General features: G+C 50.1%; 1 protein-coding gene across 10 annotated transcripts in view; it reads right to left on the bottom strand.

Annotated features, from left to right (window-relative positions):
- Positions 1–4,546: 4,546 nt before the first annotated feature.
- Positions 4,547–22,109, bottom strand: part of FBRSL1 (fibrosin like 1) — a 736,960-nt gene continuing 719,397 nt past the window's right edge. For 6 of the 10 annotated variants that reach the window (XM_029055946.2, XM_029055891.2, XM_029055920.2 and 3 more), the window contains 5 exons: positions 21,388–21,520; positions 13,348–13,431; positions 11,204–11,287; positions 10,158–10,386; positions 4,547–7,621 (listed from right to left, as the gene is read on the bottom strand). In XM_029055946.2, coding sequence (XP_028911779.1) covers positions 6,397–7,621; positions 10,158–10,386; positions 11,204–11,287; positions 13,348–13,431; positions 21,388–21,520 — 1,755 coding nt within the window. In that variant the 3' untranslated portion in view covers positions 4,547–6,396. The remainder of the gene's footprint in view (positions 7,622–10,157; positions 10,387–11,203; positions 11,288–13,347; positions 13,432–21,387; positions 21,521–22,109) is intronic. The other 4 variants (XM_029055936.2, XM_029055955.2, XM_029055897.2 and 1 more) reach the window with 1 other exon arrangement.

Genomic DNA, 22,109 nt, shown 5'->3' with positions numbered 1-22,109 from the left:
GTAAACTTGGGCAGGTCACTTCATTTCTCTGGGTCTCAGTCTCCTCAACAGTAAACTGTAAACATGTTCTCTTTCCTACTTAGACCCTGAGCCTCATGGGGGACAGGGACTGTGTCCAACCTGGTAAACCTGTACCTAAGCTAGAACCTAGAACAGTTCCAAACACATAGTGAGTGCCTAACAAATACCATAGTTATTATTATTATATTACTGAGACCCATTAGGGATCACCACAGAGTACTATGGGTCAATATTTTCCTGTGCATTGCTGGGCACATGTCTGCCCTTACTGCCACCTAGGCCAACTGTAATAATGTTGGTATCTGTTAAGCGCTTACTATGTGCAGAGCACTGTTCTAAGCGCTGGGGTAGATACAGGGTAATCAGCTTATGCCATGTGAGGCTCACAGTCTTAATCCCCATTTTACAGATGAGGGAACTGAGGCATAGAGAAGTTAAGTGACTTGTCCACAGTTACACAGCTGACAAGTGGCAGAGCGGAGATTCGAACCCATGACCTCTGACTCCCAAGCCCGTGCTCGTTCCACTGAGCCACTCTGCTTCCTGTACCAAACACAGCCAGGCTGGGAATGGCAGGGATCAGAGAGCAGCAGGAAACTCCCTGCCACTGGTCCTCCTAGGGGTAAGTAAGATCCAGGCAAGCTCTCTGACCCTTCTCTGGGCCCCAGCTTTTTGTGATGTATCTAGAGGGGGAGATCTCTCATTTTAGGGGTGAGGTTCCCCATGGCTTCGGCTTAATGGAATCCAGGAAGTAGTCTTCTGGAGAAGGGGTGGATTTCAGCCATTTGAAGAGGTGGCAAAGCCAGTAGGAAGTTTTCAGCTTCACGCAACCACAGATGCATATGATCAGAATAAATCAATCATATTTACTGAGCACTTACTGTGTGCAGATCACTGTGCTAAGTGCTTAGTAGAGTACTATACAATAGAGTTGGTAGACAGGTTCCCTCCCCATAGCTAGCTTACACTCCAGAGGGGGCATCTAGAAAGATGCTGCCCCTCTGCTCTGGAGAATCCCCTGGCCTGCCAGACTGTTTTTTTTAAAAAATGTATTTATTTATTATGATATCCATTAAGTGCTTACTATATGTCAAAAACTACTCTAAGTGCTGGGGTAGATCCAAGTAAATCAGGTTGGACATAGTCCCACTCCCACATGGGGCTCTAAAGACTTAGTGCAGATTTTAAGTTCCTGTGGACATATATTGTGTCTCGCGTCTGCATTATACTTTCCCAAGTGCTTAGTAGGATGCTCTGCACACAGTAAGCACTCCATAACTACCTTAGATTGATGACCAGATTGCTGTGTAAAGTGTGGAGTAGCTGTCCATGATGCCCTAGATCTGAATATGGGATAAAAGTTTTTTTCAGAGCTTATTCAGCTGCCAGGAGGTTGTGTGAAATTGATGGGGAAACAGCTTGTTGGTGTCTTCATTCTCCAAATAGACTCTTCCGTCTGTCTGTGGAAATCTGCTCTTGGAAAACAAAAAGACTGTGCTATGGGAAGGGGAACGAGTTTGATTTCCTTTTGAAGTCTGGATCACTAAGCTGTTTGCCTTCTGACGTCAGAAATAAAAATAGGTCAGGGGGTCGGTCCATTTCCTGCCAGCTCACATGCTGTGCAGAACTTGAAGCAACACAGCCCAACCACCGACTGCCAGGAGGCATATTGGACCTGATCATCTTTGGGCCAGGAAGTGTCTGAAGCGGGCTGGGGAGCAGGCTGGGGCATTTGCCCAGACCGAAGGCTAAATCTGGTTGGGATGGAGGTGGTTGACCCCTTGGGCCCCATGCAGCTAGCCCAGTTGGAGCTGAGGTGTTGTGTCAAGGAGGGCCGCTTTACCCATCTTGTTAATTCAGTCTGGTTCTCCTATGAGCCTCAAACTTTATCCCAACATGGTCTTCCCCTCTGTGGGCTGGGTCAGAGCAAAGGTGGCCCGAGCTTTGGTCTTCCTTAGTCCCAACCCGACTAAGCCAGCTGGCCTAGTGAAGCAGCATGGCAGAGTGGTTAGAGCACAGGCCTGGGAGTCAGAAGGTCGTGAGTTCTAATTTCAACTCCACTACTTGTCTGCTGAGTGACCTTGGGCAGGTCACTTTACTTCTCTGGGCCTCAATTACCTCATCTGGGAAATGGGAATTGTAACTGGGAGCCCCATGAAGGACAGGGACTGTGTCCAACCCGATTTGCTTGTATCCAACCTAGCGCTTAGTTCGGTGCCTGGCACACAGTAAGTGCTTAACAAATAACATTATTATTACTCACTTTGGACTGGCCATGACTTGCACGCAGCCAGCTGCTTTCATCGTTCTCTCAGGAGGAGACCCCAGCTGGATGCTGTCGGCTGTCTGCCGGTCCCCTTCTAGGGCTAGGACCCTAACGCTTCTCCATCCTGCTGTCCAGGAAAAGAGCTCGTAATGCAGGAAATGCTTCATGTGTGAACTCGAGTGACCCCCATTGAACTCCCAGTGTCCCTGGCAAGTCCTCCACGAACCAGTTGACTTCTGCCATGTCCTCATTAGCGAACTCCGAACAATCCCTCTCTAAAACTGTCCATTGGAGACGGAGAGCTCCTATTGCAGGAATGCTGATCTTTGGACTTTAGATTTTCACCTGAACTCAGAGCTTTCTCTATGACCTGTCTTTAACCCCCCTGCTATCTCAGAAAATGGTTAGGAGGGCCAAGCCTCTTTCGCAAGAAATGCTATTGGGCCTCAGTTTAGCCTTGATGACCCTTAATGAATTCTACAGCAACCAACTTGTCTCTCCATGATCCATTTGGTGAAATTTGTGTGAGCTGGGCTCATTTTCTGCACTATGCTGTTTGATCCTCAAGTAACTCCCTCCTTCCCCCCGACCTCCATTGACCTTTGACCTCTTTGAGATCTTTGACCATTCCACAAGCCCATTTGGGAGGGTCTTGAGGGACCTTGGCTTTTCCTTGAAATCCCTGTTGGAGAGGATGGATGCACTTTGCCCTGACCTCACCTAACCCTTCTGACCCAATAACCCATTGACCTCTTGGTGTTTGTGGCTGAACTGAGAGGCACTCCCCACCAACACTCATCCCAGACCCATTTCCTTTGAAATTTGTGGGAGTGTAGTGCAGGAAATGCTCTGCTCTTCTGATTTCTCATTGAAGGTGGACTGTGGCCCCGTCCTTTGTGGTACACACACCGCTCATGCCAATCGCACAGCTGCTCAGGGGTAGAGGCCAAATTCTGTGTTTGGACGGGGCCCGTGTAAACGGCAGTCTATCCCAGGGGCGGAGCAATTTTTCTCCCCTCAACTTTCCCAGAAGGACGTGGTCTCTTGCGGAGAGCCCACCAGCCTCTCATAGCGGTGAGGGTAGGATGGCACCACACCTTAAGCATAGACAGCTCCGGGGGCCAGCCCTGGGGAGGTGGTGCTCCGTGTCACGCCTCCCGGTGGACCCAACAGGTTTAGTCATTTCCAAGTGAGGCCTGGAAGTGGAAATATTCACCCTAGAGCTTGACTTTAATTATGGCCAAAGGAAAGTTTCACCCTTCTCCCCACGGGACAGGCCCACCCCAGCAGTTTGGCATGTCATCCTTTCAGCAACTTTTCCTTTATCTTGCCCCATCTGTAAAAGCCCATGGAAGCTGATCAACAGCACTTCAAGGAAGCCGTGCTGCTTCCACTAGTCCAACTTCCCAACTTTCTCGCTTTGGGGGTGATTCGTGTTCCCATTCTGCCCGTCCAAGGGGGCAGGATCAAGGCATTGGCTGCCAAGAGCCCAGGAAGAAAGGAGGAGGGAGGAGGTGGAGGGAGGCAATATTTGTGTTCCTCTATGTTTCTGGCCACAACCAGAACCGTGCTGCAGGGGAAGCAGCATGGCTTAGAGGATAGAGCACTGGCCTCAGAGTCATAAAGTCACAGGTTCTCATCCCAGCTCTTAGAGGATAGAGCACGGGCCTGAGAGTCATAAAGTCACGGGTTCTCACCCCAGCTCCGCCGCTTGTCTGCTTGTGACCTTAGGCAAGCCACTTCACTTCTCTGTGCCTCAGTTCCCTCATCTGTAAAATGGGGATTGAGACCACGAGGCCCAGTCGGGAAAGGGACTGGGTCCAACCCAATTTGCTTGTATGCAACCCAGCATTAGTATAGTGCCTGGCACGTAGTAAGTGCTTAACAAATACCACAATTTTTCTCTTACCCTGAGCCGTGGGGAACACGTTCGACTTCATCGCCTCGAGACAAAGACCCACACCCCCTTCCATTTTCCCTCCTCCCCAGTCCCCAAGGGCTCCTGGTGATCATTTCTCCCTTCCCTTCACGCTCCTGAAAGTAAGGAGCCAAGACTTCTTTAAACCAGAAGGGCAAGGGGCAGTTTCCACCATGGGAAGGTAGTCCGAGAAAAGGGCAATCAGTCCCCCCCCCCCCCACCAGTGGCTGCCTGTCAAAGGCACTGAAGCACCACTGGTATTAATGGGCTCAGCACATCTGTCGATAAGCCATTAGCCTCAAAGTCAACAGGACTAGCTATGACACACAAACACTCAACTACCTTTTTCATCCAAAATCAATGTTGTATTTATCTTCATTGATCTACAAGGAAACTGAATGTTTAAAATTACAGGGGGTGCAAGAGGGGAGGATGGGGAACAAGAATACAGAGTTGAGGAAAGAAAACAGTAGCAGATGGCTGAATTAACTAGCGTAAAAAGCCCGAGATATATATATTTATATATATATGAAACATGGATACTGGGAAATAAAAAAATAAAGGGGGGGGAGGGGAAAGGGAGGGGTTGTACAGCAAGTAAAACATGGTGAAATTTACATATGCATGAAAGTAAAATTGGAAATAAAAAATAAAATCATGCCAAAAGTAGTTCAAGGCAGAAGAACCACACTGAAACAAACATTTTGCTTATGGTCTTCATGTACTATAGATAATATATCAGAATTTCTTTTTTTTTTTAATCAACCATTAGACTTTTTTGCACTCCTAAAATTCTACTTGTCTTGTATACAGAATCCAATAAGAACACTGCACAATTAGCACAAGGGGTCCACAGAAAATTGTCCTTGCTTGCCAGCGAGCCTGCCCACAACACAAACAAAGGGGTTTTTGCCGCGTGAGGCCGTGCCAGTCCCATCTGCCTGCCATCTTGAACAGGAAACCGAATCCCCTTCTCGGCACTTCTCTCTCTGTCCCTCTCTCTCTCTCTCTCTCTCTTTCTCTGTCTGTCTCTCTGTTTGATGTACTGTCCCTGTGTTTGTCCAGATAACGCAGTCTCTCTCTCTCTGTCTTTCCTTCTCTCTCTCTCGGATAAAACACAAGTTTCTCCTTCCATGAACACGTCGACTCCATTCTGTCTCTATAGCTGCAAGTTGTTTTTGGGTTGGTTTGTTGTTTTTTTTGTTTGTTTTTTTTTTGTTGTTTTTTTTTTGGGAAACCTTCCTCCCCCCCAACATCCACCAAGACCTGCCTCCGAGTTCTTGCATAGTTGAAGTGCATATGCCGCAGTTAACTTTTGAGAGTGTGTTTCCGACTGACAGCGTATGAGTTTTGTAACCGTGTTAACAAATAACCAGAGTGGTTCTAGAAACCGTTTTATAAAGTATACCTATGTTAAGAATTTAATATTGTTGTACATTTATATTAACAGAATATTTACAGTTTTGTCGTCTTTGTTGTTTTTTTAAAACAAGAAGTCAAAAAAATCCCTTAAATTTCTGCATAATATAATAAGGCAAAAACCAAACCGTTTTGTACATTATTATTAATTATTATTATTTTAATATATATCTGTAACTTCGGTTCCCAAGTACCAAGATAAGGTAAGTGAGCAGTTGACCTCAGCCAGGAACCTCACAGTGGACTGTAAGAAACTACAGTTATCTCCATAAATAATACTTTAAGAAACCCTGGGTATCTTCTTAAGGATTTGAGGCCATTCAATTTGCAAATTTAACTAAAAACAAAAAGCCACAGCTTTTTTTTCTTTTTTAAGTGAATAAAGAGCACAAAATTAAAAAAAATACAAATCCATTAAAAATGCTTCTCACATTTGGGAAAAAAATGTACAAACTTGATTTTTTTTTTCCTCCTTCCTCTCCCATAATGTGTCCTCAGCACAGAAACAAAAAAAATCATCTGAACAAGCTATATATTAAATTCCCCATCTCCACAAGCTTCTCTGTTGGGAAGTTTGCGTAACACCCATTATTTATGGAACTGTGCTTAAGTTCTACAAATTTACATTAAAAAGAAGAAAGTTTCCAGCAGTGCATTTTGTAAGAGATTCTGTCTATGTACAGAAAAGAGTTTAAAAGGCGGGCGGGAGGGAAGAGGGGGAGAGAGAGGGAGGAAGGGGAGGAGAGGGAGGGCCAGGGGGTGGTGGGGACGACTATCGCGCCTCGACTTCTTTGGGGTTCCTGGACGGGGAGTAGTCTCTGGCTTCTGAGTTTGTGAGTGGAGTAGTCCTGCGTGGGGAGGCAGGCCTCGTGCTGCTGGCTGGCACCAGAGGGGGCGGGGCGCTCAGCGCCGCGGTTGGGGGGGTCCGGTTTAGAATCCCATTGTGCATGGCGGCCGAGGGGCTCAGGCGCGGGTAATGCATCCCGCCGAGATGGGGCATGAACGAGGGCATGTGCGCCAGGTGGCTCTCGATGGGGGACGAGTGCAAGTGGTGCATGCGGGCGCGCTCCAGCTCCTCCCGTAAGTGCAGGCGCTCCCTCTCCTCCGCCTGCCGCTGGCGCTCTTGCTCGCGGCGGGCCTCCAGCAGGTTCTCGTGGTTGTAGTCGTGAGGCTCCCGGTCCCGGTAGGAGCGCTCGTGGTCGTAGAAGCCGGAGGCGGCGGGGAACCGGTGGATGGGATCCGCCCGGAGCTGGAAGTCCATCCGCCGGTGCAAGTCCAGGCTCCGGTAGGCATCCCGGAGCGGGTCCCTCACGGGGTCCCAGGAGAAGCTGGGGTGGGGCAGCCGCTCGCGCCCCGGCGCCAGCGGGTTCATGCCCATGAGAGGGGTCATCATCCGAGAGCGGTCCAGCACGTTCACGTTGTTCATCTGGTGCCCGCTGCCCATGGAGAGGGGCACGGCGGCCGCCATCGAATGGGGCAGGGGCAGCCCGTGCAGGGATGGGGGAGCGGGATGATCGGGACCCCTGGGGTGCGGCGAGGGCTCGGCGCCCACCACCAGGACGTCGCTGTCCTCCTTGCGCTCCTCCTTGACCTTGATATCGTTCTTCATCTTCTGCAGGTCGCTCAGAAGCTCCGGCTTCCTCTCCAGTTCCTTGCCCATGAGGTTGCTCAGCTTCAGGCTCTCGCCGAGGGGGGGTTTGCCGTAAGGAGACACAGACTGGATGACGGGCTTGGAGGTGTCCTCCGAAGGCCTCTTGTCGTGGCCCGGCGTCTCCTTCACCGGGGAGCGGCTCTCCTTGATCTTGTGGTCCGGCGGGGGAGGGTCCCGCGGCTCCCTCTCGGGGTCCTTGGGCCTCTCCCTCTCCCCCAGGCTGATCTGGCGGAGCGGCTCGCTGGAGGTCTGGCTGCTGCTGCGGATCAGGTTGCTGATCTGGTGCGACACGGGCGCGGAGGCCGGCGAAGACCGGTTCGAGTGTCTGTTTTTGTCCATGATGTCCCTGGGGAAACACGCAAACAAAAGTCTCGGTGTCCAAGCCTTGGACCCAGGGGGTTGAGCTCCCCTGTCGACAGCTTTACTGTCCACCTGCCCCCCACCCCCTGCCCACTGAGCCACGGCACGGCCGGGGAACGCGATAGTCAACCTGTCATTATGCGGGTGAGCCCGAACCACGATAATAATAATAATTATGGCATTTGTTAAATGCTTACTATGTGCCGGGCACTCTACTGAGCACTGGGGTGGATACAAGCCAAGTGGGATGGAAGCAGTCCCGGTCCCACATGGGGCTAACAGTCTCAGTCCCCATTTTTATAGATGAGGTAACTGAGGCATAGAGAAGTGAAGTGACTTGCCCAAGGTCATGCAGCAGACAAGTGGCAGAGCTGGGATTAGAACCTATGACCTTCTGATTCTCAGGCCTATGGTCTACCCACTACGCCACACTGCTTCTCGAACCGGAGGGGGAACGCGGCTGAGAAGCCCTCATCGGGCCTGGGTTCTCCACTTGCATTTTGTGGATCCTAAGGCCGAGGCCGTATCTCGGGAGGCTGTGGGAGGGAGCAACAGCAGGCTGGCCTCTAGGCCGAGACCCAGCCTGATGAAAGGAAATAGGGCAAGGGCCTGGACCAACCGAAACCTCTTCCTTCCGGCCAAGCCCCCGAGAAGTCAAACCCCTAAGTCTTGCAGCCCGCTTCCCTGCTTTTAGAGGGACTGGAGAGGAGTTGGCCCATAGAAGGCTAAATCCCACTCAAACACCGCTGGGGGTTGGAGAAGGCCTGAATTTATAATGACCACAATGTTGGCAGCGCAAATCTAAATTCCCAACCCAAACTGTTCCCTCAGTGTCCACGACAGCTATGCCTGTCACCCGTTCTCCCCTCTAACTCTGGGACAGACAGAGCCACCGGCCGCGGGAGAGGGTGGTCCACTAGATGGATTTTCCAATTTGGCCTGAGTGGGCCAGGGTTTCCTGACCAGTTTTCTGACCTGCCCTCTAGCCTTTCGCTTCCAGCCCATCCCACACGTTCAAATCCCTGTGGAGGATAGGTTCGGTCAAACAGCGTGGTCTAGGGTTTAGAACACGGCCCTAGGAGTTAGAAGGACCTGGATTCTAATCCTGCCTCTACCACTTGTCTGCTGTGTGCCTTTGGGCAAGTCACTTCACTTTTCTGTTGCTCAGTTCTCTCATCTGGCAAAATGGGGATTAAGCCTCTGTGTCCCCAGTGGGACACGGACTGTGTCCAAGCTGATTAGGTTGTATCTACTGCACTGCACAGAAGAGTGCTTGGCAGATAGAAAACACTTAACAAATACCATCATTATTATTTTTATTTTCATTATGAGCTGTCGCATTTCCGCTGTAGCTTAAGTCACCTGGGTGTGATGGCTCGTGGGACAGAGACCTCACTGCACCTGAGCCAGAGTCCACTAGGAGCCCCTGGGGCCGACTGGCCCCTTGGTTGTCCCCTGGTTGCCTTCGGAGGAAAGGCCTAGACAAGTCTAGAGTACAGATACGATAGGCACCCAGAGGGAGGGAGGCAATAAGTTCACTGTGGGCGGGGAACATCTGTACCAACTCTGCTGCATCGTATACTCCCAAACGCTTAGTACAGTCCTCTGCATACACTAAGCACTCAATAAATACCACAGATTGACTCTTCTGGCTCTGGACAGACATCCCAAGGCCCAGCAAGGACATCCACATTCAGCTGGTGACACGCATGGCAGTCAGGTTCCTGGTTAAGCACCAGCCAACAAGTCCTACTTACTGAGCGGACACACTCTGTACTCACACACCCACTCCCAAAGGGGTCTAAATGGAGGTCTCGACTCATTTCCGGGTTTGGGCAAGGAGTCCGGCACTGAGAGCAGGGAGCAGAATGAGGAGCCAGCGGGTCAACTCATGGCCTTTCCTGGCCCTGTGCCCAGAACTCTGCTTAGGCAGACAGAGGCAGGCCGCTGTGACCCTTCTCCATCTACTTCCGTAAGATTAAAGAGAACCAGAGGGGAGAAGGAGGGCTAGATCAGGTGGGTGGCTGCCGCTGCCCACAGCTACTAGGCGGTCATAACACGGGGGTGTCCAGGCTTTAAAGGGCCCTGGGGCAGCCCTGACCACACACATAGATGGAGCTTTCAACAAGGCCACCCGAGGGGCCGGCACTCTGGAAGCCCTCAGCAATAAGGGGCCGGGGCCCTCATTGGGAGCCAACACAAAAGCCCAGGCATGGGAGCCAGAAGACATAGGTTCTAATCTCACCTCCACTGCTTGTCCGCTGTTTGATCTTGGGCAAATCACTCAACCTCTTTGTGCCTCAATTTCCTCATCTGTAAAATGGTGGCTAAATGCCTGTTCTTTTTCCCCCGTTACACTGAGCAGCCTAGGAAGGGAGGGGGAGAGGCGTGGAGTGGGGCGGGGACAGGGCGTCTCTCCGAGGTGATTAACTTCCATCAACCCCAGCTCCTGGTACAGGGAAAGCGCTTCACAAAAACCACGGTTACTGAGAGGAGGTGCCAAGGAGCCCGTCCGTACTCACCTCTCTTTGTCTCTGTCGTCTTTATTTAAAGCAAGGTCCCTCTTGTCTGCTTCCCGGTCTCTGTCGTGGTTGGTCACGGAAGAGCTGCGCTCAGAGTCCCCGGGCTTGGGCCACTGCGGCGGCGTGGGGAAGGAAGGCGGGGTGCGGTGCAGGCGGTTCCATGGCTCGTGAGGGTTATTAAAGCTCTGGAGGTTTGGCCCGTCTTTATGAGCAAAAATGCTATTGTGAGCTGGAAGGAGGAGGAGAGAGGAAAGAGGGAGATCAGATATTGTCTTGAAAGCTGCAGGAGAAACATTTAAGCACCTCAAATGAAAGTCTCGAGAAACGAGAGCCCAGGCCAATTAGAACTCAACTGGTCCTTTAAGGGTGCCTGAGTTGGGGAAAAAGAAAAGGCTGCTGGTGGAGCCGGCTCACCCGCTTTGGGGCAGTGGTGGGACAAGGCCAGGTATGGTGTTGGGAAGGGTAGTCGAGGACATGGCTGGCAAGGCCACTGGCCTGGTGTTTGCCTTCAGCCCCCCAACTGGACTGAAGATCCAATTCAACTAGATTCTATGCTCCCTAAGGGCAGGGATCCTGTCTACCAAGCCTACTGTACTGTATTTCCCAAATGCTTAGTATATTGCTCTGCACACAGTAAATACTCAATAAAATATTGGTTTTTGAACTGCTGCAAAGGGTAGGTTTCTGCAGTGGGGCTCCTTAGGCCGGTCGACTCCCAAACGCTAAGATGTTTATTCAGGTTTGCGAGCCCAATTAGGATTAATTTCTGCTCGGATGGAACCTGGGAAAGACCCTTATTTTTGCTCATGGGGAGAAAAAAACATCACTGTAGAGTTGAATTCTATTTAAAGGAAGAATCCAGTTTGAACCAGGGGCTGCGGCCCAGCCTGGTCCAGCTCAACCCTCCCACCTTGAAGGACTCCAGGCAGCCCTCGGATTCAGTGAAGAGGGCAGAGGGCAATGGGTGGGAAAGAGCCAGAAGCCCCAATCCCCAGCTGCCGTGGTTCTGGCCCACGTCTGCCTGCCCTAAGCCAGCCGGTACTTACTCAGAGCATGACTGCCTAATCCTCCGAAGGCATTGCTGCCTAAGTTCCCAAGGCCGCTGAAGGTGCTCGACCTGCTAAATGGATCTGGAAAGGCAAACAGGGATTCAGTGGTGAATGTCAGAGAATGAAACTCCCCCTCCCTCCTCTCATTTACTGGTTTGAGGCCAAGGAGGATTAGGCCGGGCCTTAATCTGATCCTTCTCATCACGAGGGCTCTTTGCACGGAGAGTTACCAGCCTATTAGAAGCAAAAGAGGGAGTAGAGGCTCACCACCAAAAGAGGTCCTGGCGGGGGGGGGGGGTCTGGGATCAACTGAGGGAGAGCAGAAAATACACCTCGTCTGGGGAACTGGTGGATTCTAGAGGAGCATAATTCAACCTAATTTTGAATACCTTCATTCAAGAAAGAGCAGGGCTGGTGGAGAGGAGAAGAGGACATGAGGGTGGGGGCATGTGGTAAGCCCAGACTGAAGTATGAAATAGAACTTACAAGGATATAGCAAACTTTAAAACTCCTTTATGCCAAAGCAACCCAATGCTTTCAACAAGGAAGCAAACCAATCCTGAAGTTGGCTTTTTCTGGAAGAGGTTCAAGTGATTTACCTACGAAGATTTTGGGTTGAGAACCACTTAGCGGGTTTAGAAATGTCAAAGTTGGAAAAGCCCTGCTCTAAAACCCAGGAGAAACTACCAGGGAAAAGGAATTTGAAATCAGTTTGTATCACAGTGGGGATTCTAAGCCACCACTCCTGTGTAATATCACTGACTAATTGAGAAGTCATTCCACAACACACTAGCAAGTTGGGTTATCTTTTTTACTGCCCCTTCGGTAGCACCTGCTGGGGCCGGCTACTCTGCTAAAAGGAGAATAACCTTTAACACCAGAGGGGCAGAAGGCCGTCTAAGAAATGCTGTTTCCCCTAGCTGACATTCCTGCCACCGCTTGCCTCGCACATAAAACTGAACAGCTGTCTCTCTGCAAGCAAGCGGTGAGATTATTTGTCAAATGATCGAGAAGGGATTTCCTGTGGCTCCAGGTTAAAAACAGTGCTTCACCTGCTCTTGAGGGGAAAGGCCGGGGTGACCCACTCTCTCCACTGAACCAATCCCTCCACTCTCAGGCCCCGGAGATAAGTGGCTGGGTGGCTTTTTGACCCCTTGGGTCAGGTGTGAAATCAGGACCCGACTCCTGGCTGATGGCGGCTGTTGTGCCGTCCAGGGCTTAGTGGGAGGCACTGGGAAGGGCCAGATGCTCCCTCTTGGGTTTCCCTGGTTGGGCCCACTTAAGGCCCGAGAGCCAGGGTACCCCACCGCACAGGGGCCTATTCTGCCCCAGACTGGAGAAGCTATAACGGGGAGGCTGGGGAAAGCTTTTATAGAAGAGAAATGGAAACCACCACACGCTAAATCCATCTTTGAGAACCCAAGCCATTTGGAACAACACTGAAACGGACGTGTTCCTCCTCAGTTGCTTTCCTGGGTAGCCATCGGGAGCATTTTATAGTGTCTAAGGATTGAACCTCCAACCAAAAAATGCACCCTGGCCCTGAATCCTCCACACTCACTAGACTTCAGGAAGTAAAATCTCAGTTTTCAGCGGATTTGAGAGCATCTCTACCGGCATGGGCCCATGTCTGCCACTTCTCTCACTCCTTGGACCGAATGTATTAGAGTTTGGCTCACGGAAGGCCCTTCAGAGGACATAATTGAGTGGAAACAAGGGACACGGAGAGGAATTCCAGACAAACCACCTTCCTTCTGCTTCCAGGAACGTTCCCAAGATAAACCTATTATAACCAGCTCAGGGGTCCCCCTGAGGGTGGGGGGACAATGCTTTCCCATGGATAAGTATGATCCCCAGAGACTTCCAAAAAATATCTCGGGAGGTTACAGAGCAAAACCCAATGGACTTGTCTTGAGTTTCACCCTCCAGAAATGTAAGCTCATTATGGGCAAGGAACGTATCGGCTAAATCTGTCGAACTGTGTGCTCCCAAGCACTTAGTATAATGCTCAACACATAGTAAGCACTCACTAAATACTACTGATTGATTGATTCTCCCTTGCCATCCAGTCCTGTTGCCTCCCTAGTGCCTAAAGGTATGAGTTAAGAAGACCAATAAAATGTGAAGGCGGGTTTACTTACACTTACCTGCCAAATGGCTGGTAGGCAGGAAGCTGCTATGATGAGGTGAAGGGCCAAAGGGCGTGGTGGCTGGGTGGCCAGCACCTGGGAAAGAGTAAGCCGGTGAGTCCGGGAGACATTTCAAGGTCCAGCAAGCTCCAAGGCTCCCACATCAGAAGGGCGGTGGGAAATGTTAATGGGACAGAATCCGAGGCCTCAAAACCAACACTCCCTGGGAGGGTCAGGAGGAGCTGAGCTCCACAGAGAACAGACAAGGGTTCTGCTCGTGGTGCCTAGAAGTGGGCTGCTGGGGCAAGCTGGGGGCTCTGCTGCCATGAGAGGCTGGCAAGAGCGGCAGAAGCGGGTGGGCGAGCAGTCCTCAAGCAGAAGGACCCTCACTTGGGATTTCACATTTGCCCACCCAGACAAGAGACTCATTCATCTCTTCCCAGGATCAAGTAGCCCAGCAGGACCCGTCCTTCTTTAGAACTCAATTCATCTCTGGCTCCTTCCTAAAGTGATTTCCTGGCTGTTCTCTCCATTCCAGGCTCTGTGCCCAGCTGCCGTTGGCTGCTTTTTTCTGCACTCACCGAAACAATGGGGAAAGGAAGCAGAAGACGTTTTTTCACAGAATCCCAGCACCGGGAGAGCCCTCCAGAGGTCACCTGGCCCCACCCCAGCAACCCTCCTGGCAGGATCAAAGCACTTCTGTAGATTCTCTCAATAAGCTGCTTTCACATCCCCCTTAGAAGCTGAGTGCAGTCCTAATGACGTCAAATTATTCTCCAGGTCTAACCTAAGTTCTCCCTGCTGCAAGCTCAAACCCAATTTCTCTTGATTCTGGTCTCATGAGATATGGAAGACAGCTGGCCAGAATCCTCCAGGTAATGCTAGACTGTATGCTCCTTTTGGGCAGAGACTGTGTCTACCAACTCTATGGCATTGTGCTTTCCCAAGCATTTAGGACAGTACTCAGGCACACGGTAAGCGCTCAATAAATACCACAGATTGATGGACTGCGAGGCCAACCACCAAGGCCTAAAAAGCTGCCCTAAGGAACAATGCTCTGGAACCTTAAATAAATAACAGTAGTATTTGTTAAGCGCTTACTTTGTGCCAAGCACTGTACTAAAAGTTGGGAAAGATATCAGATAATCAGGTCCCATATGGGGCTCACAGCCTAAATAAGAGGGAGAACAGGTATTGAATCCCTATTTTTCAGATGAGGAAACTGAAGCATAGAGAAGTTAAGTGACTTGTTCGAGGTCACACAGCAAGTTTGTGGCAGAGGCAGGATTAGAACCCAAGTCCTCTGACTCCCAGGCCCATGCTCTTTCCACTAGGCCACCCTGCAGGTCCCCTCACGACTCCTCTGGCACTCAATTTAGTCCCAGGGCCCAGATGAGGGTGGATGCCTCTCCAGTGATCCCTCTTGCCTGGAATGGCTTTGCCCCAACACTGCTCCTTCCTAGTGGATAGAGCACAGGCCTGGGAGTCAGAAGCAGCGTGGCTCAGTGGAAAGAGCACGGGCTTTGGAGTCAGGGCTCATGAGTTCGAATCCCAGCTCTGCCACTTGTCGGCTGTGTGACCGTGGGCAAGTCACTTAACTTCTCTGTGCCTCAGTTCCCTCATCTGTAAAATGGGGATTAAGACTGTGAGCCCCACGTGGGACAACCTGATTCCCCTAAGTCTACCCCAGCGCTTAGAACAGTGCTCGGCACATAGTAAGCGCTTAACAAATACCAACATTATTATTATTATTAGAAGGACCTGGGTTCTAATCCCTGCTCCGCCACTTATCTGCTGTGTGACACTGGGCAAGTCACTTCACTTCTCCATGCCCCATTTACCTCAACTGTAATATGGGGATTAAGAGCGTGAGGCCCATGTGGGACAGAGACTGCGTCCAACCTGATTAGCTTGTATCCAACCCAGTGCTTAGAACGGTGCTTGACGCATAGTAAGCGCTTTAACAAATATCATCATCATCAGGTAGTGTAATGCTACGGTCGGAAGGGGTCAGAATCGTTCCCCTGTCCAAATCCTCCAGAAAGAAAGGAGTCTGAGAAGGACCGTTCCCTAGACCCGCCCCGCTCAGTGAGAACTGCAGGACACGACCACCCCAGAGTTCCCACTGAGATTCCGGGGCAGCCCGTGGGGAGCTGGAAGCAGAGACTGCTTCCACACACGCAGCAGGCACCGTTTCCCAGCGACAAAACTCCAGAAAAAAGAAGAGAGTTCCCAAGGCCCCCCACCAGCTCAGGGGCCGCAAACCTAAGCAGTCGGAAAATGAGTTAAGGAAACTTAAGAGAGACCACAGCCACGAAACACAGAGTTATCTATAAACATTGCGGCTGATCCGCTGCCTCAAGATGGATGGAGACTGTCATCTTTCTAATCCTTTAAGATTTCAGTAGGTGTATAACGGATGGGAGATTTCTTCAAAGGAGACGGCTTACAAACTCAACTACACGGGCTGATAATAAAAAACCCTCCGGAGAAAGCCTGGAGCGGCACTGCAGGCTGTCAGGTAGTTATTAAATAGAACGTCTGCCAGCCAGCCGCACATCCGTCGTGAAGACAGGTGGCCCTAAGATAACTTATGTCTCCCACGGTAACAAGGCAACGCAGCAGAACCAATGATTCACGCCGACTCCACACTTGTTCGATAAGGTGAAAAGAATGCTTCAGATATTGTAAAGTCAGAGATTTATTCAACTATATATTATTGCTGCAATGTTTGTTCGCTCTGCTGTTCTCTGATAGCACGCTTTACCCAGATTTACTTCGATGGCTGTGGTGATTAATATACTCACAGACTAGTTGCTCCAAGGCGATTTATCTCCAGTTGAAGTAAAGGGTTCTATTAATTTGCCTTCTTTAATAAATCTGCTTTGTCCTGCTTCCCCTTTTGGTTAAGAGATAAGCCCATCATTCCTTGAATGGAGACCTAGGTATTTCTCAGGCAGAGTTGGGGGCTGCGGGGAGGGGTGGGGGGGGGAGCACGGAGACTGGGGGGGTGTCTTCACTCAGCCAAAAGCCACCCGCTTCACAGTAGCTAAAGAGAGGGCCCACTCACTTTGAACCCAATGACACTAACACACATCTCCAGCCTAGGGAGAGAGCTGGAGAAAAGGGGAAAGGGGGAGAAGGACAGGGCCACCCAAGTGGAGGAGAAAGGTCTGCCTTGTTAGTTGCACATCATCAGCTGATTCCAACATACAAAGTATGGGACCATTTGGAATTGGTCAGCAACTTCACAACGCCTTAAGAATATGGCATTGGACTGATACTCAGAAACAAAGGGTAGCCCAATCCCTGCTGGGCTATCGAGGAATTCCTCTTAGTTGTCCCTGCCCCTTGCGTCAGCAGATCCCACAGAGTTACTGCTTGCTCGCCTCAAGTCCCAAGGGTAGGCAAAGGAATGGCTGCAAGGACAGTGGCCCGAGCCCTTCCCCAGCCACGGAAGGGCAGGTCGGGCTTGGGGAAGTCTTGGTTCAGTGGCTCCCAGAAATCACGGTGGCTAAGGTAAGGTGCACAAGGCTTATTGGGCTGGGTCAGGGCCTCAGGGTTATGGCCAAGGGCAGGTTCTAGATGAGCAGAAGATTTGATAAAATTAGGTGAGGCACTTACCAAAGTATTGAGACTCCAATGAAATCATAGGGGGTAATGAGAAGATAAACCCCAAATCCCTAATTTAAATCAGTATTTGAACACTGAAATTTACCCTTTCCTCTGGGCACAAAATACTGTACCGCCCACCACCAAGAGATCCTGTGGTCTCAGGGCACTACAGCCTTGTCTCAGCAGATTTGAAATAAACATGCTCTCGAAGCACACTAGTGCAGATCATAAGTGCAGATCAAAAAAGCAGCATGGCTTAGTGGAAGAAGCCCGGACTTGGGAGTCAGAAGTCGTGGGTTCTAATCCTGGTTCCACCACTTGTCAGCTGTGGTACTGGGCAAATCACTTAAATTCTCTGGGCCTCAGGTACCTCATCTTTAAAATGGGGAGTAAGATTGTGACCCCCACATGGGACAACCTGATTACCTTGTATCTAACCCAGCACTTAGAATAGTGGTTGGTGCTTAATAAATACCATTATTATTATTATTATGAAACAGTGGTCTCAGCCACCAGGCCACAGTGTAGAGCACATATAGGGAAGGAGCATGTCCTAGTGGATAGAGCATAGGCCTAGGAGTCAGAGGGATCTGGGTTCTAATCCCAGCTCTGTCATCTGTCTGCTGTGTGACTTCGGGCAAGTCACTTAACTTCTGTGTGTCTCAATAACCTCATCTATAAAATGGGGATTAAGACAATGAGCCCCCTATGGGACAGGGACTGTGTCCACCCTGATTACTTTGCATCTACCTCATTGCTTAGAACAGTGCTTGACACATAGTGAGCACTTAACAAATACCATCATTATCATCGTCATCATCACTTGTCTGCTTTGTGACCTTGGGAAAGTTACTTCACTTCTCTATGCCTCAGTTCCCATATCTGCAAAATGGGGATTGTGACTGTAAGCCCCATGTGGGACAACCTGATTACCCTGTATCTAACCCAGTGCTTAAACAGTGCTTGGCACATAGTAAGCGCTTAATAAACACCATAATAATAATACTAATAATAAGAGCACAAAGGGCCACGTGTGGAGTTTGTTACAGAATTCTAGACCAGGAAAGGACCTATAAAAGTCATCTAATCCATCCCCCTATCTCTACGTAGGATTGCACTTCCACCACTGCTCAAAAATTTCTAGAAATGAAAGCCTCAAAATTCCTTTTGCTCATTCTTGTCACACTAAATCTCTCCAGAGGCAATTAAAAGAGGGAACGAGCTTAAGGAACTACTTGGTTGCTATTCCTTCAGATAAAGAGGACACAGGTTTCATAAGAGTACAAACAGCCTGGTTCCCTGCTGTGGCCCTTGGAAGGAAGGCGAAGAGAGCCCTTTAAAGAGATCTCTCCGTTATCAGTCCAGGCAAAGGGGCCCTTCAACACAGTGGCTGCCTTTGTCTGGAATCTTGGCCTGGGCAGGAAATCCAAGAGTCAAGAAGACTGGGAGTTGTAGGGTGATCTTTCAATGGGTTGTTAATTCACACCAATGCCAGAAAATGCCACCAGGATGGTGGAAACAGAAACCAGAAAGGCTCAACGGGCAAGTGGGATGGTGGAAACAGAAACCAGAAAGGCTCAACGGGCAAGTGGCTGGGATCGCCAGCCTGGGGGAAGCTGGTAAGGAGCATGCAGCAGTGGATGTGACCGAGTCACTGGGCTCTGCTCTGTCCCTGGGTCTAACCGGGAAACCACAAGGGCTGAGCAGAAATGGAGCTCAGGTGCAGAAAAGACCCTCTGTGGGGTGGGGGGGAGACTCATACTGTGTGCCACTCAAGTGACCTGAAGCCGGCTGAGATTTAGTTTTGTTGCAGCCTTATTTTTTCTTCATAATGCATATAGATTCATGTTAGTGGTACCACCATAATACTGTAGGAAGCCGAAACAAAGCTCAGCGAGGGCCTCATGTCGGGCTTACACCCAGAAACTTACAAGGGAATGGGCTGGGAAAAGGAGTCCAGGCCCCTGGTGCTAAGACTCTCAGCAGGAGGGAAATGAGGAAGACCGAGTTCGGTAACCAGCCTTGGAAATACCACCCAGCTATTAGCACCTGCCAAGGGAAGCATTGGAATCCATCACCCAGAAGCGAAATAGTCAGTTCTAGGCCAATGGGGGTGTAAGCAGGCAGGGTTTTCGGAAAAGCGTATCACACACAAGGGAATGTTTTTCGCAGACAGCTCTGAAATCTCCCACATCTCCCATCAGAAACCGGAGGCAGTCTACATTATTTAGCACCTCCCAATCCCAGCTGCACAAGGCATTTTACATGTAAATACCATCCACTTCACAAGCAAGCAGCTAAGGTACAGATCACTCCATCACAGCTGTGAACTCAGGGTAGAAAAGCCACCCTGCTCCCCGCTTTACTCTTCCGTCTGAAAAGATGTTGAAATCATAGTTCAGAGAAAGCATTCTTCACTTCTGAGAAACCAATCAGGAGGCAGACATCCAGCCCCGTTATCCACTTCAATCATCGAGGTGATCGAGGTGAACAGTTTTAAGCTGGGATTTTCTTCTCAGGTTGAGCAGCGTCAGTGGGGGTGGGGAGAAACGGCATTCGGAACACGAATGACTTCAATCAGACCCCTCAGCAAGAGTCCAGTATGGATTAACTTAACTAAATAGTAATGCACGCAGGATCCATTGATCTGCTCTCAATGGCACAGGGCAAAAGCTACTGATCTTAATGAAATACAGCTCATTAATTTTCTCTTCCTCTCTCTCTGGGAATATGGCTTCTCCACTTGGCCTCACCGCTGATTCATGAGCCGTGTGTGACCCAGGGCAAAGCACCTGCTCAGAGGAAGAGGGGGTTTCAATCTCTTCATCTGTCAAATGGGAACACAATTCCAGAGCTGGCTTTGGCCGATTAGCCTGAGATTCCCTGAGACTTGAATTACTGCATTATTCTGATAAACTTCCTCCATTGGGCTGGTTTGCAGCAAAGGACCAAAGCACTGACAGTTAACAATTAGGCAATTAGGTGTGTCTAGGTCCAGGCTGATTGTGGGGCCAAGAGAACCGGTCAGAAGGCTTGCTGTTTTTACCATCTCACCTGACTTATGACCCACGTATGGAATCAATGGTATTTATCAAGCACGTACTGTGTGCAGAGTACTGTATTAAGCGCTAGGGAAGAGCACAACGCAACAGAGCTGGCAGACATGTTACCTGCCCACGACGAGCTTACAGTCTAGAGGACTGTAACCCAACTTTCCACAAGTGCAAATCTACATATCCTCCCCTGTTCTCTCCTCCTCCTTTCAGGCTTGTATCTCCTCCTGCCTTCAGGACATCTCCATCTGGATGTCTGCCAGCCACTTAAAACTCAACATGCCCCAAACTGAGCTCCTTATCTTCCCTCCCAAACCCTGTCCTCTTACTGACTATCCTGTCACTGTGGATGGCACGACCATCCTTCCCATCTCACAAGCCCGCAACCTTGGTGTCATCCTTGACTCAGCTCTCTCATTCACCCCACACATCCAATCCGTCACCAACGCCTGCCGGTCTCATCTTTATAATATCGCCAAGATCCGCCCTTTCCTCCCTATCCAAACGGTTATCGTGCTGGTACAAGCTCTCATAATATCCTGACTGGATTATTGTGTCAGCCTTCTCTCTGATCTCCCCTCCTCCTGTTTCTCCCCACTCCAGTCTATTCTTCATTCCACTGCCCGGATCATCTTCCTATATAAACGCTCTGGGCATGTCACTCTCCTCCTTAAAAACCTCCAGTGGTTGCCTATCGACCTCCGCACGAAACAAAAACTCCTCACTCTTGGTTTCAAATCTCTTCCTCAGCTTGCCCCCTCCTACCTCACCTCCCTTCTCTCTACTGCCCACCCTGAACACTCCGCTCCTCTGCCGCTCACCTCCTCACTGTCCCTCGTCATGCCTATCCTGCAGTCGACCTCTGGCCCACGTCCTGCCGCTGTCCTGGAATGCCCTCCCTCATCACGTCCACCAAACTAACTCTCTTCCCTCTTCAAAGCCCTACTGAGAGCTCACCTCCTCCAAGAGGCCTTCTCAGACTAAGCTACTCCCTTTTCCCTCTGCTCCTCCCTTTCCCCTCCCCTCAGCACTGTGCTCATTTGTATATATTTTTATTACCCTACTTTTTTGTTAATGAGGTGTAAATCCCCTTGATTCTATTTATCGTGATAATGTTGTCTTGTTTTTGTTTCACTCTGTTTTGCTCTGCTGTCTGTCTCCCCCGATTAGACTGTGAGCCCGTCATTGGGCAGGGATTGTCTCTATCTGTTGCCAAAGTGCACATTCCAAGCGCTAAGTACAGTGCTCTGCACATAGTAAGCACTCAATAAATACTATTGAATGAATGAATGAATGACAAGCATGCAGTATTGCCTGTGGCCTCTTATCCATCAAACAGTGGGAAAAGTCAGAAGCTCCGTGGCCCAGCTGGCCCCCTTCTTACCTGTTGTGGAAAACAGGGGTCTGGCCAAGTCTTGTGGGTAATGGAATCCCGGAAACACCCCAGGAGCGGGAGGTCGGCTGAATAGGTCCAGTTTGCCGCCAATCTCTAGCTTGTGGGGGTCCAACTGCATTTGCTATCAAAGACACAAAAAGGAGTGATCACCCATCCATTCACAGAAAAGGAGGGACTCCTTGCTGAGCGCAGGTTCGGAGAGCTAGTGTGGGAGATGGAAGCGGGTCAGGGCCCATCCTGGAGTCAAGGCACCAATAGCAACTCGAGATCTAGGCAACCCTTCCACTGCCTGCCTTGCCTGTATGAAGTTTGGTACCTCAGTCCACAGGGGAGGGTAAATCTATATTAGTGTCTGAGAACATCTTCTTCTCTAAGATTGGATATCATTCTTCCCTGGACTGAGTCTGGAGGACAGAGACCCATGCTTCCTGGCTCTGGATCAGGGTGATGGAGCTTGGAATGAGTGGAGAAAGTGGGAATCAGAATGGAAATGAGCGGTGTGAAGGGAAAGTGTGGAAAATCAGGAAGTCAGTTCCCCACAAAACTCTTGGGTTGCACACAAGTCCACAGCCCTACCCACTCACTGAGAGACATTGCCAATACATACACTGTTAAACTTGGGGGCGCTCTGTGATGAGTGTCACAGTTAGTCTGAGAATAGGAAAAAGTAGCAAATAGCTATTAATGATAGTCAGGCCCTGCCTACATTG

Source organism: Ornithorhynchus anatinus, chromosome 2, assembly GCF_004115215.2.
Source record: "Ornithorhynchus anatinus isolate Pmale09 chromosome 2, mOrnAna1.pri.v4, whole genome shotgun sequence".
In the NCBI taxonomy this organism is placed as follows: domain Eukaryota; kingdom Metazoa; phylum Chordata; class Mammalia; order Monotremata; family Ornithorhynchidae; genus Ornithorhynchus; species Ornithorhynchus anatinus.
The sequence above is the reverse complement of the archived record's forward strand: the minus strand, read 5'-3'. Positions and strand labels throughout refer to the sequence as shown.